At 46.8% G+C, this 27769-nt stretch overlaps 1 protein-coding gene across 4 annotated transcripts in view; it reads left to right on the forward strand.

Moving 5' to 3' along the window:
• The first annotated feature begins 8701 nt into the window (after positions 1 to 8701).
• The window catches only part of VWA5B1 (von Willebrand factor A domain containing 5B1), a 72138-nt gene continuing 53070 nt past the window's right edge, over positions 8702 to 27769 (forward strand). For 3 of the 4 annotated variants that reach the window (XM_083452055.1, XM_083452056.1, XM_083452057.1), the window contains exons 1-2: positions 9114 to 9342; positions 27019 to 27178. In XM_083452055.1, coding sequence (XP_083308181.1) covers positions 27040 to 27178 — 139 coding nt within the window. In that variant the 5' untranslated portion in view covers positions 9114 to 9342; positions 27019 to 27039. Of the gene's footprint in view, positions 9059 to 9113; positions 9343 to 27018; positions 27179 to 27769 lie in introns of those variants that run through there. The other variant, XM_083452054.1, reaches the window with a different exon arrangement.

Consider the following 27769-nt stretch of genomic DNA (forward strand, 5'->3'; position numbering starts at 1 on the left):
GCACCAACAAACCAAGCCAATACCTTTAGAATTTTGTTCCCATATTCAGCAGTTCTGGGTCTTAGTCTATAATGATCTTTCTAAAATAGCAATGGAGCTAATTGCTTATGTGCCTGTCCTGTTTTTATTATCCTTGTTTAATGGACCAAATAAGGAGATTCAGTCTGAACTATGGCTGTTTTTATCAAATGCAGCTGATCAGACTGTATTACAATGATGGAAAACCTTAGATAATGTGATGTTATGACTAAACAACATTTGATCCATCACTACTTTTGAAAAAACCCCATCCATAATGTATTGTTATGAGTTTGTGGTTGCTTATACACCCTAAATTCCTGGGTCTAGTAGGTGTTGGAATTTAATTAAGGCTTGGGGTATTAAAATCAGGAAATAGCCAGACCCGGGTGGACACCTCCAGTCCTTTAATTAAGCCAAGTGTTAAAGGCTAATTAAGCTAGGCTAGCTTCCTCAGGGAAGACAGAAGTGCCTGGCGTGCTCTGGTCCATGGGGTCACGAAGAGTCGGACACGACTAAACAACAACAACTTCCTCATGAGGCAATCCTACCAGGTGATGGGCCATTAAGAAGAATAAAAGATCAAGGGACTCTGTCCAAGCTAGCAAATGGGTGAGGCCGCTGCCTCCCTCTACTGATAAAGCTAGAGCTTAGAGAGATAAATAAATAGAGTTGCTGTGATGTAAACTAGAGAGAAAGAGGGAGAGCTTGATGTAGGATCTCTGCTTGAATCCTAGGCTGTGCCTATAGAGGAAGCAAGACCCTCTTAGAGTGTTAATGCTGTGAACCCCTCCATCGTAGGCTCAGGTTGTATACAGTGGTACCTTGGGTTCTGGAGGTCCGTTCTTAACCTGAAACTGTTCTTAACCTGAGGTACCACTTTAGCTAATGGGGCCTCTCGCTGCCGCTGCACCGCTGCTGTATGATTTCTGTTCTCATCCTGAAGCAAAGCTCTTAACCTGAGGTACTATTTCTGGGTTAGCAGAGTCTGTAACCTGAAGTGTCTGTAACCTGAGGTACCACTGTATATTTATAAATAAACAATGTCATAACAATACCACACCCTGCTGTGACTCAGTTCCAAGAGGAAACATGGACTCTGGGTAAACTGCCCAGAGCCCCAGGAATCTTGCGCCGCTCAGAGATTGGGGTGGCCTGCAACAGGAGAAACAAGAGGAAGAATGCCTTCACACAGCAGAGTCATTATGGAATTCGGTAGCACTGGGTATAGCGATAGCTGCCAACTTGGATATTTTTAAACAGTATCTTTATTGCAAGGGCATAGAGAAGCCACAATTGTTCAGCGTGGTATGGTGGAACTTGGTTGCCTATACCTCCAACTCAGATGCTCGGCCTTATATACCAGCAACAGCCAGTGAAATTTGGACGTTATGATGTTTTTTCGTTGCTGTAGACAATCTTCTGGAATTCTTCACCTGCTTATTAGATCATTTAATAATATGCGAAAGACTTCAAACCCATCCTTTGTTGGGATTTGTGTGTGTGTGTTTAACATAAAAAAGAGGCAGGGGGGCGGGGAGCCTCTTAAAATTTCGGCCTGATGTGATGATCTGAAAGCCCAGACCTCTTAGGGTTAAAGGGAGACCTCAGAAACCCCATTCTCTCCCTATAGCCTTGTCACTTGCTCTGGGTTTTGTTTCGGTCGTGTGTTGTTTTTGTTTTTGCCTGTCTGGAAAGATGCTTGTTCTTGGCTCCATCATTGCCAGAATATTTGCTGCATGGTACGAACAGCATATGAGGGATTGCTTTGCATTTTTGCCCGCCTTGCTTCCCTTCCCCACTCCCCTACCAGCGTGCATGGCCTAATTAACTTTTCCTTCTCCAACGCTGCTCACTTTGTGCTGAAATGAACTTAGGGGTCTCGCTGCCTTGTTTTTTTCCAAGGTGACATTGCAGCCTTCGCCATGGCAACCGTGTCGCCGGGCCCGAGAGGGTGCTGAGAGGCGCAAAAGCCACAAGGAGACTGTCAATGGGAAATGGCAGCATTGGAAAGACTTAATTGAAGAGCCGCACACAAGAGACCGAGCAAGGAGAGGCTGGAGACATGCCTCCCCAGCTCCCCAAAAGTGAAGCAAATTCAATCTTTTGAAACATTAGCTAAACTTAGGCCTGTAACGTTGACAGAGACGAGAGGAGGGAGATGGTGCAATTTGACTATTAACTTCACATATACATGCAGAGCCAGTAAGCTGACCTCATCGTTTGCTGTACGCATGCCAATGAATCCAGTAAATAAATAAATAAAGTGTTGTATTTTTATTTTATTTCAAAGCATTTATAAGTGCTTAATAGATTTTTTTAAATAAAAAAATCTTTATGTAGCACATGAAACTAGCAGTAAACGACAAAATAGCGTTACGAAATAAAATGGCACATCCACACCCTACTTCGGGGGTGGCGTTCCTGGGACTATAGTTTACCCCTCACAGAACTACAATTCTCAGCACCCTTTAAAAAAGTTAGGAAAAAGTTAGAAACAGTTATCTATTACCGTATTTTTTGCTCTATAAGACTCACTTTTTCTCTCCTAAAAAGTAAGGGGAAATGTGTGTGCGTCTTATGGAGCGAATGCAGGCTACACAGCTATCCCAGAAGCCAGAACAGAAAGAAGGATTGCTGCTTTCACTGTGCAGCGACCCCTCTTGCTGTTCTGGCTTCTGAGATTCAGAATATTTTTTTCCTTGTTTTCCTCCTCCAAAAACTAGGTGCGTCTTGTGGTCTGGTGCGTCTTATAGAGCGAAAAATACGGTAACTATTGCAGAAAGATATTTTCTTAACTGCCTGCATTGTTGTCATCAGGCACTCAAAAATTAAAACAGAAGGCTCCTGCTAAATCTCTGCCGGCAGAGTATTCCACAGGACTCAGCTGACAACACTAGACACTCTTATCTTATCAAGTGAGCCTTGCCAACTCAGGGAATGACCAACAATGCTCCTGCCGATGATCTCAGTGTCTGAGGTGGGATATATGGATTCAGGCAGTCCTTCTGGTACCCTGGACCTAAGTTGTTCAGAGCTTTGTAAATTAGCAGAAGGACTCTGGCTCCGTAGTAGATGGGCTGACAGGGCTGAGGCTTAACTAAGGTGTTCCATTTTCCCAGCCAGATGCCCCCATCAGCAATCTGGCCACCGCATTCTGCACCAGCTGGAACAAGGACCAGGACCAAGGGCAGCCCTGCGGAGAACGCATTGCAGTAATCCAGCTTCAAGGCTTAAATGTATGGCATGGGGGTGCTCTTTAGGTCATACTCAGTTGAGACAGGGGAGTGTGGCAATCCAGTCCCTTTGCTGCACCAGCTGGCTCAACGCCATTACCTGCTGGTAGCCAGGCTGGCTTAAGGTCTCTCCCTGACCTCTCTCTGCCCCCAAAACATCTCATATCGGCAGTATAAGCCAGCTACTGCCTGTAGGTGAGACCTCTGTGATAGCAGAGGCCACCCCTCTCAGCAAGGCAGGCCACCTTGATGCCACTCTTAGCATCCTACCTCACTGTGTCTAAAAGTAACCCTTGTGTGTGCCTGTTGATCCACACTGTTAAAATAACCCATCTCCACCTTCCAGGACTGCAAAAAGATATTAAGCAAACCCACCCTTTATGTTGATGCAGTCCCTTCTGCTCCTTGGGAATCCACAAGAACTGGGGAAATGTATCATATCTGACAAGTTTAATGTAGACGCATGATCTAATTGAGTGAGTGAACGCTGGGCTGAGCGCCAGGGATGTCTCTGTCCTGCGTATTATGATGTCTCTGTTTTCCTCTCTGCGTCCTTCAGCTGGTGGTGGGAATGACCCTTTTGCAACTCAGCCTTTCCCAAGCCTTTGCTGGGAAAAAGCAGTGGTTAGGAGCCAAAGGCAACACGACAGCTTTCTGTGTCTCAGTAGTGTCAGCCTATATTTGTTTACTCAGGAGTAAGTCCCACTGCTCCCATGTGAAGTGCCTTTTTTTAATTTCAGGGGGCCTTTTAAGCAATTCTTCCTACCCCAGTTTATTGATCTGATGCTTTCCCCTGTTGCTTCCACTTGTTTCACACACTGTGAGATTTTGATCGATGGATTGTGTAAGCTGCTTTGCAACCATCTGCGGTGAAAAGTGGCCTGTAAATATTGAAAGTCAACAAATAGACTGAATGGAATATTCCAGCTTAAATCATTAGATGACAGGCAGTGCAGCAGAGGGACTGAATTGCCACGCTCCTCTGTCCCAACTAAGTATGACCTAAAGAGCATACCCATACCATACATTTAAACCTTGAAGCTGAATTATTGCAATTCGTGCTCCACGGAGCTGCCCTTGGTCCTGGTCCTTGCTCCTTGCTCCAGCTGGTGCAGAATGCAGTGGCCAGATTGTTGATGGGGCATCTGGCTGAGAACATGCAACACCTTAGTTAAAGCATCAGCCCTGCCGGCCCATCTACTACAGAGCCAGGCTCAAGGTCCTTGTGCTAATTTACAAAGCCCCGGACAACTTAGGTCTAGGGTACCACAAGGACTGCCTGACCCCATCCTCCCTATGTCAATCCCCCTTAAAATTTCACCCCCCACCCTCTGCTTTGTACACGATTGGGCAGAAACAGCTGGTTACTTATTTTTATGTATATGGGAGGGGGGGACATAGGGAGGTTTTCTGCCTTGCCCTGCACTACAATGGATCCTAGGGCCACTGTTGGTTCCTGGGCAAGTTAATACACCTGCAAGGCCTTCTGACTGCAGGAAAATGCTTCCCTTGAAATCAAACTTAAGTAGCCTAAGGAAGCAGGCTGTGCAGTCATCAGTGCTGGTTAGCTGACAGGAGGCAGCTGCAAGACCTTTGCCCAGCATGCTTTAAAATCAAGCCACATGGGCAAAGGAACATTTCCCCTTTGCAGAACAGACCAGCTTGAGTAGAGTGGGGAACATAGGATGATTGACAAGCAGGTGTCCCCATGCACTTGTCTCTGGTAGCTGAAGAGGCAAACTTTGGAAGGAATTCACAGGGGCATATTTTAAAGGTCTAACAGCCTATATTTTCATGCTCTGTTTTGCTGCATATTATGTGATTTTAAATTTTTGATGGAGTTCACTTGAGAACTTCTCTCACCAAAGAGTACTTGCCCTGGATCTTGGTATCCAGGGAATTCTCCTTTGATATTTATTTACCGTATTTTTCGCTCTATGAGACACACCAGACCACAAGACGCACCTAGTTTTCGGAGGAGGAAAACAAGAAAAAAAATATTCTGAATCTCAGAAGCCAGAACAGCAAGAGGGATCGCTGCGCAGTGAAAGCAGCAATCCCTCTTGTTGTTCTGGCTTCTGGGATAGCTGTGCAGCCTGCATTCGCTCCATAAGACGCACACACATTTCCCCTTACTTCTTAGGAGGGGAAAAGTGAGTCTTATAGAGCAAAAAATACGGTATTTTCCCTTGCCACCAACAGGCTCTGTCCAGGTAAAGCCAACAGGATGTCCTCCAGATGTTATTGAACTGTCAATCAGACCCAGCCACCATGGCCAAATGTCAGGGATGGTGAGAACTGAGATTTAAAATGTTCACAATGTTGTTGGGAAGATCCACATCATACATCAAAAGTACATCCAGTGTTCATTTAAAGCACATCATTTCCCCCCCAAAATCCTGGGCACTATAGTTCGTTACAGGTGCAGGGAATCGTAGCTGTGCGAAACACACACGTTCTTCAGATTTCAGCCTTCTCACGGTTAATAACTGTAAAGTCTGTTCAACCAAACAACTATTATTACCATCACCATTATTTTACAACCAAAAGTGGACACTGGTGCACAATACGCGATATCAAAATAACCAACAAATGAGTAATACACAGCTTAACACCATATTTCGCTTTGTTACAGAATGGCATAAGATAGGTACCAGAATTGGCCAAATTGGGAATCGTTCTGACAAGTAACACTGAAGAGGGAAACTTATCTAAGGAAGAACCAAGAACAAAGAGACTGTCAAATATTTTTTTCCATATGAATTCATACTACTTGGAGACATGGGTTTCTATCTAACTTCTATACAGTGGTACCTCGGGTTAAGAACTTAATTCGTTCTGGAGGTCTGTTCTTAACCTGAAACTGTTCTTAACCTGAAGCACCACTTTAGCTAATGGGGTCTCCTGCTGCCGCTGCGCCGCCGCCGCGGGATTTCTGTTCTTATCCTGAAGCAAAGTTCTTAACCCGAGGTACTATTTCTGGGTTACGGAGTCTGTAACCTGAAGTGTCTGTAACCCAAGGTACCACTGTATTTAGAGTAGACCTGTTAAAATTTATGGAACTGAGTTAGTCATGTCAGTAGGTCTACTCTGAGTAGGACTAGCATTGCCAGCAACCCATGGTGTTCTGAAGGACCCCTTTGTGTGAATAATGAAACCTCACCAAGCTCCCATTCTGCCCTGCCCCTTTATGCCTTTGTGTGATGAATTATTTTTTCTGAGATGGCTATTAATAAAAATCTTTTTGATACCAGGTGTCTATGATAAGTTCACTTGCAGCCTTCTAGTCCTATTACCAGCCTGCGGGCCACCAGCAAAATACCGTATTTTTTGCTCTATAAGACGCACCAGACCACAAGACGCACCTAGTTTTTGGAGGAGGAAAACAAGAAAAAAAATATTCTGAATCTCAGAAGCCAGAACAGCAAGAGGGATCGCTGCACAGTGAAAGCAGCAATCCCTCTTGCTATTCTGGCTTCTGGGATAGCTGCGCAGCCTGCATGCGCTCCATAAGATGCACACACATTTCCCCTTACTTTTTAGGAGGGAAAAAGTGAGTCTTATAGAGCAAAAAATACGGTAATTACTACTTGGGGTAGATGTTTCAGTCTTTTTTTAAAAAGACTATGTGAAACGCCAGCAAGGCTAAACTTTTCATCTGCAGCAACACTTACATACCAGGCCCGTTCCAGAGAGAAGGGCTGCATATGCAATATACCTTGAAAGCACATTTGAAGCACACAGCCTCTCCAAGAATGCTGGGCACTGTTGTTTGTTAAAGGTTTCTGGAAATTGTAACTCTGTGAGGGGTAAACTACAGTGCCCATAATTCTTTGAGGCAAAGAATGTGCTCCGAATGTGCTTTGAAGGTACAAGGTGTACTGAGCCTGCAAAGCTTGTGCATATGTTGTGGCCTTATAAGCAAAAGAAATCCCATTCTCAGGCTGCGTGGTTTGAATCTCAAACAGATGAAGAAGACCTCTGAAATTGCCTTCCCCAGATCTTCCCACCCCCACCCTGATGCAAAATCCCTGGATCTGGTGCTGCTCATTGACCTGTTTGTCCTCTTCTTTATGTGATCTAAGCACTCCCATCTGTAGCACTAGAACATTTTACACTTGAGTCCTTTTTAAAAGCGGATCACACAAGCAAGTACTGCTGTCTGGGTAGGTCTTGGGGGGGGAGCAGTCCATATTTACCTGGGGGCCAAGTCTCATTTTACTCAGCAGAACTTACTTCTGTGTAGATGTGCCAAAGATCATTCCCATCTAACAGTGCAAGCCTAGCCACATCTACTCAGAGGTCAGTCCTATTGAATTCAACGGGGCTTACTCTCAAGAAGAAGAAGAACAGTTTGGATTTGGTATCCCGCTTTATCACTACCCGAAGGAGTCTCAAAGCGGCTAACATTCTCCTTTCCCTTCCTCCCCCACAACAAACACTCTGTGAGGTGAGTGGGGCTGAGAGACTTCAGAGAAGTGTGATTAGCCCAAGGTCACCCAGCAGCTGCATGTGGAGGAGCAGGGAATCGAACCCGGTTCACCAGATTACGAGTCTACCGCTCTTAACCACTACACCACACTGGTTCAAGTAGGATTGCAGCCAAAGTGAGATGTAGAGCATTGGACTGGGATGTGAGACCTACATTCAAATATGCACACAGCCTCAAAAGTTTCTGGTGACCCCTGTTTCTCACCCTAACCCACCTCACAGGGTTGTTGTGAGAATAAAATGGGGAGGGGGAGAACCATGTATGCCACACCATATGAAGGACCTCATAAATCCAGAATCCAGCTGCACCACTCAGAGAGTCTGTCCACTCAAGACCTTTCTAACCCAGCATCCTGTTCTTGCAGTGACCTGACAAACAGGAAACTCACAAACAGATCTGAGTGCAGCAGCAACTCTACCCACTTGTGACTTCCAGCAAGCAATACTCAGAGGCATATTCCCTCCAACAGTAGCAGGGGTGACCACTTGAAAAAAATATGGGGGTGGGGGAAGGTAAGCCCCGCCCCACATAATTGATGGCATGACGCAGTGCACACACACCATTTGAATGGCAACGTTCATCAACTTTGGGGTCCCCGGACCCCCAAATAGTATATTGGGGTGGGGAGCTGAAGGGACATTGGTCCCTAGGAGTTGGCGCCTATGAACAGTGGAAGGGGAATCTAGGCTATCCGCTGTAAAGTTACCTAACCCCCTTTTAAATCCACCCAAGCTGTTGATTATCACTGCAGTTTGTAGCAAATTGCACAGCTTAACTCTGTGAGATCCTGAATTTTCCAGTGTTCAGCTCCATTGGTTCTCCCTCCCCTCAAGCTCTAGTAATAGGAGATGTGGAGAAGTAACCCCCCCCCCCAAAACACATACACAATTCTCTGGAAAGTCTACTGGAATCACTTCTACTTGTTCCTTGCAACTGCTGAGTAAGGCAGACAATCCTAGAGCAAACCGGGGGAAATGATCCCAATAATACCAAATAATAACGAATCACTAATAATAAGGATGCAAGTGCTATTGTCGTAGGATAGATGGCCACCGCTCTGGAAACCCCATTCAGGCGTGCCATCCTGGTCCAGGGTGCGTGCTGACACCCCGAAAATACCCCCTGCCAGATGGCAAACTGATCCAGCCCAGCCGGACCGGCAGGGCAGCTGCAGGTCTCGCGTTTGAGGCAGCTCTGCCTTGCCTCCACCCAGCTGGGATGGAGAGAGAGACTGGTCCAAGGCTTGGGCTGCCGCGGAACTGGTGCTCCTTATGCCCTTTCCAGGATGCTGAGCGCCTGTTGAATCCCACAGGTTGCTGAGCATCCCTCCTTCCCCTCCCTCCCTCCCTGATTCCTTATCTCATGTCTCCTCTCTCTGTGTGGCTTTCTCTCACACACTGTCTCTCTCACACACAGAGCACAGAAGCGGGAAAAGGTTTCCTGTCGGCTTGCCATCGCCTAGACCGGTCCAGCCCGTTCTGGACCACTGAGCCCAGCAAGCCGAGCGAGCGAGCGCTCAGGAACCTGCAAAGTTGATCCGGCATCTCTCCCCGCGACACCTCCCCGTCTCCCGGCTCATCTCTCCTTCCAGACAAGGTAGGAAAGACGGGAAAGCAAAGCAGCGACCTTCTCTTCTTGATCTCTCCTTTTTTCTTTTTCTTTTTTTTTGGGGGGGGGGGGAGCGGCGAGGGGTGTTACAGATTGGCCTCTGCTGCGGTGCCAGGGGCTGCGTTCCTTCTGCGTGCCTGTCTGTTGTCTGCACTTTTCTTCCCATAGCGCCGTATTCCATGTCTAGTTAGTTGTGTGTGTGTAGCTGGGCACTTCACCTTTCTACAGGCTATAGCAGCTCCCACTTAGAGGAAGAGAGAGAGGGAGATTCTGCTTTCCAAAGCATCATTTTCCATCATTTTCCAACATCTTAAGGGATGTTGTTGGCAAAGGGGAGGCAGAGTTGGGTGGAATTGGGTGGCAAAAGGCTGGGGCAGCACAGAACCCCCTTTGCTGGCTGAAATGGGTGTGTGTGTGTGTGTGTGTGTGTGTGTGCGTGTGTGTGTAACAGCACCAGAGCCCCAGTTTCGAAAAAACAACCCTTCCAAGGTGCCATTGAAGGTGCTGGATCCATCCAACCTCTACATTCAGACTTGTTTTGATGGTCGGTGTCTCTCTGGAGGATATAGGAATAAAGAGTTGCATGAGAACATCACAGGCTCCCTCAAGCTGCCTGAATATCACCTCTAGATCAGACCTCTTTAACATGATCCATATATCCTGCAGAGGCTTTTATCTCTTTCATTAATTACCTTCTCTATGGCTGCTAAGCTGCTAGATCATATGAAACATCATGAACTGTAATCCTCCCCTCTCTCCTCCCTCCCCTCTTTTCTTCTTCCCCACCATTGCTTCTGCCCTCTCTTCCCCTCTTGTTACATGCAGATTGTAAGCTGTGCAGGGCAGGGACCTGGTCTTATGTAGCTCTGGAAAGTTCCATGCACTTTGACTGCACTGTATCAGCACATTGTTATTTGTTAAAATAATCTTGAACCTTTGGTAAGCTATGATTTTTGCAGTGCTTTCAAAATGGTTTCATCTCGCAGCGGGGGGGGGGGGGGGGCTAGGGCTGAGAGTCAAGTGCTTTGCCCACCCCCAAAGTCTTTCCCCCACAAGTGCATGATGTTTCGGACCAGTTAGTAGTGAGAGAAGAGCGTTTTGGGCACATGTTTTGAAGCATAGCTTTAGTTTGTCGAATCACCTTTGCATTTCACCCAGGGGGGCTCAGGCACTGCATGATAAATACAGGTAGGTTCTGGAGCTAATTGCCACTTGATTCAGATTAAGTCTCACTCTCAAACAGGATTGGCTGCATTTTTCCCCCATTTTTTCCCCTTCATTTTTTGAAATTGCAAGGTTACTATTAGACTCCGTTGGAGCTACTGCGTCTACCCACCCATACCATTGTTGTGGAGAAATCAACACCATGACAGCTTAAATACATGATCTCAACTCTAGTGTGTGATACTCAGACTTGGTACAGTCCCTCCTGGGCTAGCAGAGTGTGTGAAATCTCAAGATTTGAATGTGCCATTGCTAAACCTTGGAGCTCCGTTTCACTCCTTGCACTTTTAAGAATTCCCCAGGGGCATTCAGTAGAAATCTCATGTCCTCACATCTTCCAAAGGACCTTGGCATTTACTATTTCATCACTTCCAAAAACATGAGGAAATGAACTGGAAATACTATATTCTAGCAACAAGAAAACTTAGCATTCATCTGGTGTGGTTGAGAGTCCAGTACGCTTTGACTAATCACTCTAACAGCCTTGTGTAATTTTTGGTAGGTCAGTATAGTTATCCCCGTACTGCAGATGGGAAGACTGAGGCCAAGCGAATAGGCAGTTACCTAAGGGTAGCTCTTGAGTTTGTGGCCGAGGGCAGATCTGAACTGAGGACATCCTGGTTCACAGCTGAGTTTTGGACAAAGATCTTGTAGTCCTCATACTGGCCAGCTGTATATTCCTGCATTGCAGGGTGCTAGATAATCCTCAGGGTCCCTTCCAACTCAACAATTCTATGATTCCTGACATGCTGGAGGGCCACTTATGCTCGTACTGGTGAAAGAGCACAGGAGATGAGGGCACAGAGGCCTTCTGCTCTGTTTAGACTCGAGTCTCCCATGGTGAGGATTTGATGGTTGCAGTGGGGAGTATTGGGTCTTCTCTTCCCTGCCTAATTAGGTTTCATCTCTTTCCCCTACCCCATAAGTGCGCCATTGTAGAGACTAGGAGATGGACGGTACAAAAACCGCATTCAAACCCCAAATTTAAAGCACTCTACCACATTAAGCAGTCATGGCTTCCCCTCAAAAAGCTGGGAAGTGCAGTTTGCTGAGGGAGCTGACAGTTGTTTGGAGACCCCTTTCCCCCCTCCCAGTGCTACAATTCCCAGAGTTCTCTGTGAAGAGGGATTGATTGTTAAGCCGCTCTGAAAACTGTAGCTGTATGAGGAGAATAGGGGTCTCTGTGCACCCATAACAAACCAGAGCTCCCAGAATTCCTTGGGGGAAGAAGCCATGACTGCCAAAAGTGGTATTATAGTGCTTTAAATATATGGCGTGAATATGGCCAAAATCCAGAAGAAACCAACGTTATTTTCAGTCCGTGATTCTGAAGCAAAGTCCCTTCTAACAGCATTAAATCCACTGGACAGAAATAAATATATCTATCAATATAGATATAGATATAGATATAGATCGATATAGATATAGATGATATAGATATAGATATAGATATAGATATAGATATAGATATAGATATAGATATAGATATAGATAGATATATAGATATATACCGGTATATATATACTGGGCACCAACTTCATTGGTATCCTAGACTTGCCCAGCAATAAGGCTGAGAAGGTAAAAGTGATGCCGCCACAAAAATTGGAGCAGCTATGACAGCCACGCCCCCAACATGAAAAGAAACACCAATGATTCCCACCAATCACAGGCTGATGATGCAGCCACATCTGTATGCCAGCCAGTCCACTCACTAAAGTAGGGAGACACTAGGGGTGGACAAATAAATCGATTTTGGCTTTCCCTTTGTCAGTTTTGGTTTTCCAATTTCAGAATAACTTAACGTTTCTGCAGCAATTTGCGATCTTTAAAAACACACAAAATCATGAAAATTTATCACAATTTTCGTGCAAATTTGCATGTTTTTGCAAGCTATTTGCCTAATGAAATGCTTCTTTGTGTGATGAACATTTCCCATGGGGTGTGCATATTTGTACACACTGGTTGGTTGGGAAACTGCACCCCCAAAACCAGAGGCATGCAAATTTTGAAGGATCATTTTATGTTGGTTTTGATATTGCAGCGTAAGAGGAGGACAGGATCTGGTCAGTGGGCAAGATTCTTATTTCAGCGTGCGCGCGCGTGCGCGCACACACACACACACACACACCACAGAGTGAGTCAGCAGTAATTCACACTGTGCAAAGCTGGAGTTAACCCTTTACAGTATTAGCAAAAACATAACCTTCACAGATTTGGCTGAGTGTCAGGCCTAATTAGCACAGCAGCTCATCCCGGGTAGGTCTTTCCCCATGAATCAGTTGCCAAGACTGAAAATCCCCACCTGCTCACAGCCATCTAAGTCCCATCCTCTACAGGGCGTTTCCCAAGCAATCTGAGATTGAACTGTGTGCAGCTTGCTGCTGCCCCACCCGTTTCAGTCCTCTTCTGTTTCTGGGGAAAAGTGGGAAGGGGAGCTTGTCGCAGCAGAAGGGGAAAACTCCCATGACTCTTCACCAGCCTGATTCCTCTCTGCCTCTGGTCCTCCCTCCTCTGTTGTTTCAGCCTCAGCTTCTGATTCTAGACTTCTCTCTGTCACAGACTCTCCCAGCTCACTAAGCCCTGTTACCTCGTCAGCTTCCAACACCTCCTCTTCCTAGTTTTCTCCCTCTGACTACTCATCGTTGTCCCACCACCATTCCTTGGGCTCTAAGCTTTCTTCCCTTGGTGGTTCCTCAGCTGGTTCCTCCCACTATTCCTCTGCATCCAACCAATCTAGGACATCCAGCTTGACCCGAGGCCACCCACTTGTCACAATATCACATTCACTCAATGCTATACCAGCTACACTGGCTCCCGGTGGAGTACAGGATCAGGTTCAAGGTGCTGGTCTAAACCTTTAAAGCCCTATACGGCCTAGGACCCTCGTATCTACAGGACCGCCTCTCCTAGTATGACCCACAGAGGACCTTATGGTCTTCAAACAAAAACATCTTGGAGATCCCGGGTCACAGGGAGGTTAGGCTGGCCTCAACCAGAGCCAGGGCTTTTTCGGCTGTGGCCCTGATCTGGTGGAACGCTCTCTCACAAGAGACTAGGGCCCTGCGGGACTTGACATCTTTCCGCAGGGCCTGCAATTCAGAGCTGTTCCACCAGGCCTTTGGCCAAGGCACAGTCTGACCCCCCTCCTTCGGTAATCCTCACAGAACTCTAGCCCAATGGTTGCCATTAATTTGATTTTGAATTGATTTCAGAATGCATTTCAATTAATTGATTTTATGTAAACTGTGTAACTTTTATTGTTGTTAGCCACTCTGAGCCCGGCTTCGGCTGGGGAGGGTGGGATATACAGTAAATAAAATTTTATTTTTATCACCATCATCATTATCATCATCATCATCATCAGGTGGCCCATTTGGGTGACAAATAAAACAAAAAGAGCTGTTCCCAAGCTGCCTTTATTGAACAGCTTCTGAGATCAAGTGGGCTTCAGAAAGAAAATCTCAGTCAGTCACCTAGGCAGGGCTCCTCTGCACTTAACAGTTGCACAATGAGCAACAATGAGCAGGGAAGCAGATGCCATGTGTAGCATGGGCCCATCTCTATGCCAGGAATGGCTTCACCTGTTGTATAGCTGTCCGTCATGGGGCTTACTGGAGCTTGGCTGGAACCAGTAGGTTTGGAACTCCATGAAGGGTTAGCTGCTGATCACATGGTGGGGCTCCACAAAAGCGGACACCTGAAGCATCCGTGAACTGTACCTGTTGGAGAGCTGTCTGGAGTTGATGATGGCCTTTGCCTAGCAGTCCATCGCTAAATATTCCACAAACGAAACAATATTAAAAATACAATCTATAATAATCTTAGAAAGCGAACGGAAAAGAAGAGAAGGGAATTAAACATCCATTCTTACAACAGAGCAGTTTACAGCATGGATTTAAAACACAGTTTTGAAGTGTGGGTGAATAAAAAGTTTTCCACCTGACACAGAGGAGAGCCTCTCTGGGAATGCTCTTAAGAGCCATGGTGCTGCTGCCAAATAGGGGTGGGAACCTGGAAGTGCAGGAGCTCATCATGAGACACCCCCCCCCCCGCCCAGAGCCACACAATCAAGGAGCAGCCAAAAAGAAGTTTAAAACTAACTTCTCTCATGCAACGTCTCACTTGCCTTTTCTGTAAACGTCCCAAATGCAGCAACCTTTTCTCACATTTTGGTTGCCCTTTTCTGAACCTTTTCCAACTCTGCAATATCCTTTTCATGGTGACTCAATTACAACTACAGTGGTACCTCGGGTTAAGTAGTTAATTCGTTCTGGAGGTCCGTTTTTAACCTGAAACTGTTCTTAACCTGAAGCACCACTTTAGCTAATGGGGCCTCCCGCTGCTGCGGCACCACTGGAGCACAGTTTCTGTTCTCATCCTGAAGCAAAGTTCTTAACCCGAGGTACTATTTCTTGGTTAATGGAGCCTGTAGCCTGAAGCGTATGTAACCTGAAGCGTATGTAACCCGAGGTACCACTGTATACACAATATTCCAAATGTGGTCGCACCATAGTTTTGTATAATAACCGTTCTGATATCTGTAGCTTTGTTTTCAATTTCTTTCCCATTGCTCCCTAGCATGGAAGTTGCCTTTTTCACAGCTGCTGCACACTGCGTTGACACCTCCATCGAGCTATCTAATATGACCCCAAGGTCTACTAGGACCCTTGGTCTGTTACTGCCAATTCAGACCTCTTAAGCATATGTGTGAAATGAAAATTATTTTGCCTTAACATGCAGCGGCGGAACAAGCTGATCAGGCACCTGGGGCGGCGTGCGTGCCCTGTGCCCAGGGGCAGGGCCAGCTGACCGTGGGGCCAGGCCACCCGGGACCTGCCTCCTTCCACTCAGTCGCCCTACAGCTGAGGGGGAGGCGGTGGGTGGACCGTTTGGGGCAGCGCGGAGCTGCCAGGAGAGAGGCGTGACCCGGGTGCGCTACAGGCCCCGTGGTGAGTGCTGCCCAGCATTTGGTCACCCCCATCAGTGGTGACACCCGAGGCAGCCCGTCCCTACCACATTCCCCCTTCCTCCGCCACTGTTAACATGCATCCCTTTACACTTCTTCACGTCAGTGGCGTAGCGTGGGTTGTCAGCACCCGGGACAAGGCAAGTAATTTGCGCCCCCTAACCCGGGGCAAGGCAAGTAATTTGCGCCCCCCCCCACGACACTGTCCCTCCCCCAGATAGTCCCTCGCTCTCTCTCCGCACCGCACGCCTGGCACCCTCCCCTCCACAGTGGGCGGTGACCCGGGCTCGGATCGGATTCGCACAGCCAGCACTGCAGTGAGAGAGAGTGAGTGAGTGAGCCAGGTAGGGGCAGAGAGCTGCGAGTGCGAGCACCCCCCCCGATGTTGCGCCCAGTGTGGCTGGCCCCCCCCTGCACCCCCCACGCTACGCCACTGCTTCATGTTGAATTCCATTTGCCATTTTACTGCCCCTTCACTCAATTTGGAGAGGTCCTTTTTGGATATCTTCATGATCTCTTTTTTGCTTTGACGACCCTGTACAATTTAGTGCCATCGGCAAACTCAGCCAGCTCACTGCTCACTCATAACTTTAGATTGTCCATGAACAAGTTAGAAAGCACAGGTCTATTCTCTGAGCACAACCCCAAGGCAGTCAAATCTCCTCGGCCTATGGCAGCCCCAGTCTGAGGAGGCCTCTCCCTGCTCCCTTGAGATTCTAGGTTCTGTCACACCTATGCTCCACTGAATCAATTTCCATTAAGACTCTGTTCTTCACATGCAATTATTAGCTGTCATATCAAGACTCCATTGTGTGTGAAACTATATTTAAATGGTGCCTTCACTCCTGGAAAATTGCAGCCCCCTCTTTTTTTTATTCACGAAACAGGTTGAGTGTTCTCCTGCTCAACTCACCCCGTGAAATGGATCCTCGGGATCCGGATCCCCAAGAATCCTTCCTTCATTTTGTGCTCTGACACAGGGCGCATGGACGCACGGTTAACCTATGGAACTCATTCTCACAGGAGGCAGGGATGGCCACCAACTTAGATGGCTTTAAAAGAGGATCAGACACATTCATGGAACAGAAGGCTATTGAGGCTTCTAGCCACGATAGCTGTTCTCTGCCTCCATGGTTTGAGGCAGCGATGCTTTTGAATCCCAGTTGCCAGAAACCACAGGAGGGGAGAGTGTTCATGTGACCAGGTCCTGTTTGTGGACTTCCTATGAGGAATCTGTTTGGCCATTGTGAGAAAAGCATGCTGGATGAGATGGGCCACTGGCCTGATCCAGCAGGCTCGGTTTATGTTCTTATGAGGCTGGCAAGGAAACTAGAGGCGACACGTTGCTTAGACTGTTAACCCAGCTCTGAAGGAGGGATTTGATCAGGTCTGCTGCCTCTCTATCACGCTGCAAGCTCAGCTGACCTCAGGACTCTGACACCATTAATTGTTGGGGAGAAGAGAAAGCTTTTTCACATGTGGTGGACATGTGAAAAAATGAGAAAATTTTGGAATATGATTTACAACAAATTGAAAAAACTGTTCAAATATACCTCCCCCCCCCCAAAAAACCGGAAGCCTTTTTGCTGGGGTTGATAGGAGATGAAATAAGAAAAGCAGATCAGAGACTATTTATGTATGCTACGACTGCTGCCAGAATCTTAGTATGAAAATGGAAGACTCAGGAAATACCAACACTAGTGGAGTGGCAGACAAAAATGGTTGAATATGTAGAATTAGCAAAACTGACGCACAGGATCCGTAACCAAGAGGAAACAACGTTCAAAAATGAATGGAGTAAATTTATTGAGTATATAGGTAATAACTGTAGAAGTTTAAAGACTGCAGTAGGATTAAAATAAATTTTGTGATGTGTATAGGATGCTATTAAGAATCTGCGAAAAAAGAGAAAATTCAATATGAAAGCCTGTTGAAGGGAGGGAGGGAAGTCCGTGCGCGATGGAGCGTTTAGAAAATAAGTAGACATGTGACTGTTGAATTTTAGAGTATTTATTTTGTTTGTTTATGTTAAAGAAAACTCAATAAAGAGCATTGGGGGGGGGAATGTTGGGTAGAAGAGATTTCAGCAGGTGCAGCGTGCCACACACTTATTGAAGGTGCACAAACCCTCTCCTCTTTAGCATGTAGCTACAACCTTCAGGATTAGCTGAGAGCACACAGGCTGATACTGCAGCCTATGAGACCATCTTACCTTATGGCCTGGCTGGTTGATTGTGCAAGAAGTAAGGAGCTGAAGGCTGCTGGTCACTGCAGGTCCCAGTTCAAGACACACAAACACGCACACACCCTTCAGCAGCTGACATGACGTGTGGAATACTAATGCTGCTAAGCCTTTCATGGATTGGAGGCATAGATGAACCACAAAAACACGACTCCAGTTTGCTGCCTTCTCCACTCCCCACTCCCTACATATGATTTTGCTTTGACTTGCATTTAGCAAAAATGACTGGGAGCCAGCCGAAGAAATTGCTGGCAAACAGCTCGCCTGTCGGTTCAGGGATCTGCATTGTCCAATAATCTGGCAGCCCTCAAAGATTGGCTCGGGCCATGCTCACACGCAACTCAAAAAGCAATTAATGGCCTGTCCCTTTACAATTATTCAGTTCTTTATTGAGTGCATCAGATTCTAGCAGTAAGACTTCCAATTTGATGTGTTGCATCAATATACATGTGATATTACTGCATCTGGGAATGAGTCTTGTTTCCCTTGTCCTGTTCCTGTATGATCCCTCTGATTTACTCTGCCTGGGGTGCCTCACACACATACACACTATCTCACCCATGAATTCTGGTTTAATTTGAAGAACTTTGAACAGATGCCCATTTCTCCAACAGCTGATCCATGGTTCTGTGACCCACTTGCTCTTCTGCGCAGAGCAATGCAAATCCATCACTTTTCATGTCTGAATGGCAAGAATGGAGCCCCTTTCCAGCCCGAGGGCTGCATTGCCCCATGGGAAAGCTTCTGGGAACTGCATGACAGGCATTGATGGATCCAGATGGGGCTATGGACCTGACCCTGCTCTTGCTTCAGTAAGCAATTGTTCAGCCACACGTGTCAGAGGTTCCTATACACACCCTAATCCACATACATCTCTCCACTCCCTATCCAGGCAAGATAGAGGCATCCCAAGGACCCATTCCAATAGGCCAATGCCCTTGAGAAAGGGGTGGAGCTGGGCAAGTGGGAGGCTTGCCCTAGGAAGGGGTGTGGCCTGAGGAGGAGTCTTTTTTGAGGGCCAGACTTGTGGGGCTGCATTTGGCTCCTGGGCCAGAGGCTCCTCCCTCCCCATAGCATATTTCCCACTGGTCACATCAGTGTAACAGAATGCTGAAATACAGGAGTCCCCATCTGCATTGGCATCCCGCCGGCTTTGGAAGACACAACTGTTTACACAGGCTTTCCCTTGATCTCTCCACCTGCCTTAAACACTGTGCTGTTTGACTGGGATTGCTTTGCTGTGTACCGTAACAATGGATGTTTATCTTTTAATGTTTAAATAACCAGATTTTATACGCAGTCAGATGGGTGGCATACAAATAGTAAAATTATTACGATTATTATGCTGTAATTTGCTACAAAGGCATGCAAGTGGATTAACATTCCCCAAGCATCACCTCTTTCCTCCCATCATATCAACACAACACCAGTGCGCCACCATAAACGCACTTGGAGAGGAACACTAAATCCCTGGTTTACGTTCCTGCAAGAAAAGGACAGTCCTGACATAAATCACCCCTCCTTCATCTTCCTCATCTTCCTTCCAAAGAGGAGGTCGTCAGATTGTTAAGAGCAGATAGAGGACCCCTTAGCGCATCAGTCAAGAGAAGCAACCTGCAGCTTTCTTCTGTTACAGCCTTACAGTTTCCACACATTTTCTCTTTCATTTATCTGTTTGGATTCTAAAGCCAACCTGCCCCCAAGAGTTCAAGGCAGATAACATGAACACAGAAAGCTGCCTCATACCAGATCAGATTATTTGCTCACCTAGTCCGGAGGATAGTCTGACTGGCTCTGAGTCACTTTGGTCTCAGGCATAAAGATACGTTTCCCATTATCTGTAGTTATTTACTTACTTAACCTTCCAATGGTTTGACTTCACCCCCAGAGAGGCACTCCTCCATCGTCTCCCGATGCAGAAGGATGCCAACCAACCAACTTATTTAACTACGTGCCGTTGTTGTTGTTTTTTAAATCTCTGAGCAGTTTACATAAAATGGCATAATATGTTCATAAAAACAGCAGTAGAAAACAGACGCTAAACATAATAAAATGATCAAAAAACACAAAAAATCAGCAAGTTTTAAGAAAATAAATGAGCATCCTGAAATTATGTGTCAGGCGTAGGTGCTGTCACACTGGAAGAATGATTTCACACATAAGAAAAATAAGAACATAAGATGAACCTGCTGGATCAGGCCAATGGCCCATCTAGTCTAGCATCCTGTTCTCACAGTGTAGGCTTGCCATAGTCTGAAGAGCAAAAAAGAGGACGCTCGCTTGCCTGCTCACCTCCTCCATCCCTCCCCTCTATTACTATTGCTGTCTTCGGCCTCCTGCTCATGAGACGCTACGTCTCCAGACGATGGGAAGCTGAGAAGCTCCCAGGCCAGGCCTGGCGGCTGCAGGAAACAACACGACACCTGATGCGCCCCCCAGAAGGCTGAGCAGGGCCTGGTGGCTGCCAGAGACATCAAGAAACCTAGAGCAGGCTGTGGCAGGCCGCCCACTTCTCCGGAGATGTCCGCAGCAGAGGTGGCACCAGCACAGGCTGCAGACCTCACTCCAGTCCCCGCTGTGGTGCTTCCGCTTCCGGGGCACAGTGCCCTCCCGAGCGTGCATGTGCCCCACCGAAAATGAATGAATGAATAAAAATAAACCCTGAAAACCTGGACATTTCATTTAAAGTGCAAAAATCCACCCGGATGGGCATGCTGGCCTCAAAAGAAGACATGTCCAGGAAAACCATATGGCAACCCTATCACAGTGGCCAGCTATGGGAAACCCAACTGTGGAGGAAGAGCGTAGCTGTCATGGTTAGTAGCTCTCGTGTGCTGGTCCCGAGGGTTAACCATGCAGCGAGTCCAGTCTGAGGTCAAGCGTGCGGTTTGGAGGCAGTTTGTCAAAGCTGAAGCTGGGTCCAAGGCAGGGAGTCAGGTGAGGTCAGGAACTCTGGCAGAAGAGCAGGACAGGGTGCAGGCAGGAACAGGCCAGCAACAATGTTGCTCCCGCAACCTGGGACTGGGGTTGACTGGGATTTATCTGCCCTGAGGCATAGGGCGGCCCCGGTACACAGGTGACTCGCCTCTCCTGGCCTGGAGGTGAGCACTCCTCCTGTGGGAACTTAGTTCCCTCCGCCTCTCTGCCCTGAGCCTCTGCAGCTCAGGAGAGGCTGGAGGGTTACTGGACCCAGAGGCAACCTCAGCTTCCTCTGACGGGACTGAGAGTGGAGCACCTGCAGGCAATGGCTCCTCCATCACCTCAGGAGCCAGAGCAGACTCAGCTGGTGCCTACACCTGAGGATCCAGCACAGGTGAGGACCCTTCAGGCTCAAGCCCCAGCCCCGGCTCAGCTGGTTCTGGAGGCGGGGACTCCTGTGCAAGCTGGGATTCCTCAGGTTCAGCCTCCGAGTCCGAATCCCAGGCCATCACATCTCGATACCCTTCACCATCATTCCTAGGTATTGGGAGTGGGGGGTGATGGTTGCCATTAAAAAATAGTGATGATATTCAGAGCACATTCTGTAACTTGGGCTTGTTTAGCTAGGGGAACTTGAGGACAATGAAGATCTTAGGCCTTCCCTCCAAAGAATGCCCAGAGGAAATTTCAGTTCATCTCAAGGAGAGAACTAGAATGTTGGCAGCCAATGATGGGACAGTGGAAGTTGGTCCATTGGAGTGAATGGGGCACTGCCCCACCAATTTCACCCAGTTTCCACTTGCTTTCTTCTTCTTTTACTTTCAACCAGCCCAAGGCATGGCCCTGGCTGTCTCCTTCCTCTGAACTTAGTGCCCCTGTACAACTCAGCAAGGAAGAGGAGAATCGGTCCAAAGTAGGCTTTGCTAGCTCTTCCTGTCATTGACTCTGGCACCATCTAGTGTTGGCCTCCTTGCCTTCCACCCTTCTGGCCCCAGTGCCCACCAGCCACCACTAGACTAGTGTTCATGGATGGCTGACGAACGCCAGCATACTTCGAGCCTTACTACACTTCAGAGCTGTGCAACTTGAACCACGGAATTCCAGGGTGCCTCAACCAATCCACAAGCCAGTAGCTGCGGCTGAAGTCTGTTCTCGTTCTACTCTGGCCTCCTGCAGATTTGCAAGGACCCATAGACGTATTTCCTCAGCTTGCAATGCCTGGTGCCGTGCCTATGTGATTGGCTGAGCTCTGGCTGTCGTTTCCCTTAGCAACCTTCTTCCCCAGCTGTGCTTCCGTCCACACCATTCCAGCTGTTGTGGCTCGCCAGCATCTACAGAAGCCCCCTCCCCTGCTTAGTTTGCAGCAGTGCATGATTTTTACACAGATCTTTGCTGACGCGCAATAGATTCTTGGATAGTCTCTTGGCAAGCTGCAAGTTGGGAGAGAAGGTCTAGCCACCTTCTGGGAAGACCTCAGGAGAAGCCAGTTTGACCATGACTATGGGGACTGAGCTCTGCCTTTTCCCTTCCCTTCCTTGCCCAGCCTAATAATAACAGTCATTAAGCAGGAATCTGTTTGCACAAAGCACTGTCCCTCGGGTGAATCTTTGGATTATTTATTCAGTTGCTTCCATTTATGAATCTCTTCCCATAAAATATCTTGAAGCGATTTCACAGTGAAAGCATCTTTGTCAACAACAAGAACTAGTCCGTATGTGAAAACCATGGGATGTATTCAAGCATTAGCTCAAAGTGAAGTTGAAATTTCAAAATCAACAGGCACACTATAGATTTAAGCATTTCTTTGAGAACCCTCTATACCAGCCTTTCTCAACCTGTGGGTCCCCAGATGTTGTTGAACTACAACTCCCATCACCCCTAGCTAGCAAGGCCAGAGCTCAGGGATGATGGGACTTGTAGTCCAACAACATCTGGGGATCCACAGGTTGAGAACTGCTGCTCTATACTTTTCAAGCATAGGGATGCATTGCAATGATCAACGCAGATCTCCATTTGTTGCCCTTTCAGCTCAATCTACTGCTTTCTGTGCACATACACGGGGAAATGATTTTGAGTGCTCCGATATCTCCTTCTGAAGTGACTTAAGTCGTGTTTTCCCTTGAAGTACCATTGTGTGCACACCATCCTCTTGAAACTGAAGCACCTTGTGTTTTCAGTGTTCCGAATGCTTGACTTTGAAGAAGAAGAAGAAGAGTTTGGATTTGATATCCCACTTTATCACAACCCGAAGGAGTCTCAAAGCGGCTAACATTCTCCTTTCCCTTCCTTCCCCACAACAAACACTTTGTGAGGAGAGTGAGGCTGAGAGACTTCAGAGAAGTGTGACTAGCCCAAGGTCACCCAGCAGCTGCATGTGGAGGAGCAGGGACGCGACCCCGGTTCACCAGATCACGAGTCTACCGCTCTTAACCAGCACACAGAACCCACGCACCTTCTCCAGAGTGACCCTAGGAGCCAATGCTTAGTGGCTGACTCAACTCCTTTCACTTTGATTGGTTCCAATCAACACAAAGAGTGATAAGACTTCTTCTCTCAGTACGTTTCCAAGCACAATTCAAAGTGTTGGTGCTGACCTTTAAAGCCCTAAATGGCCTAGGTCCCATATACCTGAAGGAGAGTCTCCTCCCCCATCATTCAGCCCGGACACTGAGGTCCAGCGCCGAGGGCCTCCTGGCGGTTCCCTCATTGCGAGGTTACAGGGAACCAGACAGAGGGCCTTCTTGGTAGTGGCACCCACCCTGTGGAACACCCTCCCTTCAGATGTGAAGGAAATAAGCAGCTATCCTATCTTTAAAAGACATCTGAAGGCAGCCCTGTTTAGGGAAGTTTTTAATATTTAATGCTGTACTGTTTTAAACACTTAATTGGGAGCCGCCCAGAGTGGCTGGGAAAATTCAGCCAGATGGGGGGGGTATAAATAATAAATTATGATTATGATTATGATTATTATGATTATTTTCAGTGGCAAGAAAGTTCTCCTTTCAGGCTGATAGGGCAGCTCCAGGGTTTGGGGGCCAGAGACCCTCATGGGACCCTGATGTGGAAATAGTAATGGGTCTTCAACTCTCACTCCCATAACCTTTGACCACTATACCTCTGTCTGCATTGCGCAAAAACAGGCTATGGGTTCATTAAGCTCTGTATTGTCTGCAGCGGCTGCTAGTGGCTCTTTGGGGTGTCAGACAGAGGACCTGCCCAGTCTTGCCTCAAAATGCTTCAGACTGAACCTGGGACCTATTGCATCCAACCCAGTGAGTTTAGTTGTCTTCCCCATCTCAATTTTGCAAGGTTTGCAAAGGGACCGGTGTTATCAAGGACTGGATTTATGTGCTAGATCAAGCTCAGGGCCCATAGCTCCTATAGCGCATTTGCATTGCTTACGAAAAGTCGGGGGGGGGGGCTCTCCATGTTAGAACCCCAAGATCTTTATGACCAGGTCCATCTGCAAAGGTGTCTGGAGTTAGAAAGAAAGAGCAGAGAGGTCTTCTGAATACATTCTGAGCACAGAATTATGATTTTGGTACCAGAAACTGAACTGAGTCCACAGCCCTTTCACACACAAAAATCCACCTCTGGTTAGCAGTTTCCATTTCAGCAACGTAATGTAGGCTGATTTAAGCTGCTACTCATGTAATTAAGCAATGATTCGCAGCAAACCTGTTTTGTGCAAACTCTCTTGAAATGAATAGGAAGCTATCTAAGGGAGCTGTTAGCCCTGCTAACCAGGGTTTGTACCACTAAAGAATCCAAGATGTGTGCGTTCGCTTCTGTGACCTGAGTTTACTTTTTGCGAAAAGTTTGCATGTCAGAGATAAAAGTTTAGAATTCTAAATGAAGCTAAATTTCCAGGGCTGGAGAGTTATGATCAAGGCAACTATGCAAAGTTGATTACGCCTCTGCCAAATCCCAAAGTAGCTCAATCCCAGAATGAATGTATTTTATGAATTTTCTCACCAGTAATTATTTTTTTAAACCTGCAACAGGCATAGTTAATGGTAGCGCTTAATTAAAACTACCATCTTTTCCTCTCTAGTACACTTCAGTGCCTCTGGGGCATAATTCTTTCACAATCAGCAGGAAACAAAATTAAAACCACGGGCTCAATGTAGAACTTTATATAGCGCTTTATTCCCCATAGCCTAGCCCTATGGGCAAAGATCCTAAACATGTTTGCTCAAAAGTAATTACGTAAGTCTCATCCAGCTCAGTGTGGCTTACTGCTCCCTGGAAAGCACATTTAGGACTGAAACTGTCAATCAGGAAAGGTATTTCTATTTGATGTGTGTTAAAGTAGCTGTTGCCTCTCTGAGCTACTGGCCCTTTACTTAGTTGTTGGCAAAGTTTACACCATTTGATGTGTTTACTTAGTGATTTCCTGATCTAAATCAAGAAAGGCTGGAATATCTGTGTGACTGAGCTGCTCAGTTAATCTTTTGATCAAGTCTGTGGCATTTTATGGATTGTATTTTTTTTGCTGATACCATCCTGGTGGATCATATTTTAATGAATTATGGAATTGACTGGGGTGATATTGTTTTATTGTCATTTGCTTAAAGGTGTCAATAGAAGGAACCTGTAATTTGAAATGCTAAACAGGCTGATCCCACACCCTCCAAGTGCCCCTATTTTCCAGGGACAGCCCCAGATTTACAGAAGTCATTGCAGTTTCTGATTTGATCCTGGGGTGTCCCATTTTTTCTTAGGAGTCGTTCCTATTTTCATTGGAGAAATGTTGGAGGGTATGGTAGGACATCCTTATTTTCATTGAAGAAATGTCAGAGGGTATGGAGTTAAGTGACCCCTGAGACAAGGCGATAAGTAACTAGACAACCTTTAGAAGACATCTGAAGGCAGCCCCGTATAGTTTTATTATGTTTTTATAAATGTTGGAAGCTGCCTAGAGTGACTGGGGCAACCCAGTCAGATGGATGGGGTAAAAATTATTATTATTATTATTATTATTATTATTATTATTATTGGTGTCCTTATTTTCTTTCTTTTTCTTTTTCTTTTTTTTTATTTTCAATGCAAAATTACAACAAAATTACAAACATTGAATCCAAAACAGTACAAACAAGATAAAACCCAAGAGAAAAAAGAACACAAAAACAAAACAAAAACACACATCTACAAACAAAACCACATCATCATTCTAATCTAATCATTACATACATATACACATATTGACTTCCTTCCTTTGTTCTAAGACCTTGAAATTTTTACTCTAAGTAATGTAGAATACCTCTATCTTTATACTTTTCACACCATTTCTCTCTTTAACCCTGCAAAGCTTCATTCATTAGATACCAATATGCTTACTCCAGAACAATGTTCTTTCATATACTCTTTAGCACATCCCCATTCTTTTAATAATTTTTGGTCCGATTGTCCCCTTATGAATGCTGTGAGTCTTGCCAGATTTATATATTCACAAAATTTAATTTGCCATTCTTTCATTGATGGAATTTTTCTCCCTTTCCATTTTTTTTGCTATGAGCATCCTGGCAGCTGTTGTCGCATAGAGGCATACTTTCCTTTGATTGTCAGGAATATCATTTGTGATTATACCTAAAAGGAATGCCTCCGGTTTTTTTTACTAAAGGATAGTAAATGGGTGTCCCTATTTTCATTGGAGGACACGGGTGGAGTTGTGGGTTAAACCACAGAGCCCAGGACTTGCTGATCAGAAGGTCGGCGGTTTGAATCCCCACAACGGGGTGAGCTCCTGTTGTTCGGTCCCTGCTCCTGCCAACCTAGCAGTTTGAAAGCACGTTAAAGTGCAAGTAAATAAATAGGTACAGCTCCGGCGGGAAGGTAAACAGCGTTTCCGTGTGCTGCTCTGGTTTGCCAGAAGCGGCTTAGTCATGCAGGCCACGTGACCCGGAAGCTGTCTGCAGACAATCGCCGGCTCCCTCTGCCAGTAAAGCGAGATGAGTGCCGCAATCCCAGAGTCGGTTACTACTGGACCTAATCGTCAGGGGTCCTTTTACCTTTACCTATTTTCATTGGAGTATGAAACCACCAATCAGGAAACACATCCAGAATGGAGGTTTCAAGATACTGGTCTAGATGGGCCATTGCCCTGACCTAGCACCTGCCATGAAGGAGTGATTCTGTAAGCAAGTATCTCTGGGTGGTGTCCCTCAGGCAGGTGTTAACAATTAGTCCCCCAAGCGGGAGCAGGTGATGGGGCTGCCAGCATTCCTCAGCCCCTATAACTCTTCAAGTTAACTTGCCAAGAAAAAAAAAGCTAACAATCTGACTGTCACTGTGGTTTCCCACCTTGCTCCAGTCTGGAGAGACGATTAGCACCATGCCGGGGCTCATCAACCGGATGACCAACTCTGCTCTCCCTCTCGCGGCCTCTGAGGTGACCTCTTGTGTCAGCGGCTATGCTTTTGGGATGACTGCCTCTCTCACCTACAGCAACTCGGAGACCCACCCCTTTGAAGGTAAGGGACAGGGGGAATGTGCACCCATGCCCCTACTCAAGCCTTATTAATCTGTCTCAGGTGATATGTGTCCACATGAGAGAGGCTTCCTAAAGAGTCTAACGAGGCAAGCCTCTCTGAGGAGACCCACAGCAAGGCGCCCTGCAGTTTGCCACCTGCCCCATCCCTGTTAGCACACCTGGCGTTAGTGGTGATGTCAGGAACCCAGCTGATCCAGACCCTGGAATCTCGCGTGGCTAAATCAGCTAAGATGCTGACCCAGCAAGCAACATGCCCCCTTGGCCCCTGTACCTAGGACTGGGGGGTGGGGGGGACACAACTTCAGTGCAGCAAGCAGAATGTTTCTTTGCGCTGGGCAACCAAACAGGAACTTCTTCGGCTGGGCTGGGCATGATCTGTCTGTCCGTGCTGGTACTGGCGCCTCCACGACCTAAGTGACAGAGGGGGTGACAGCAACAGCCGTGGGTCAGGTTAGGTGTTGGGTGCTTCCTGGGATACTGAACCAGAGGTGGGTTCTAGTTATGCAGGTGGCAGATCCAGCGCTGAAGGTGAGACTGGTGCGGGAGCTGGTGGGAAAGGGACCGCAGAGTT

The sequence above is a fragment of the Podarcis tiliguerta genome, assembly GCF_965153285.1.
Source record: "Podarcis tiliguerta genome assembly, chromosome: 8".
NCBI classification, from domain to species: Eukaryota; Metazoa; Chordata; class Lepidosauria; order Squamata; family Lacertidae; genus Podarcis; species Podarcis tiliguerta.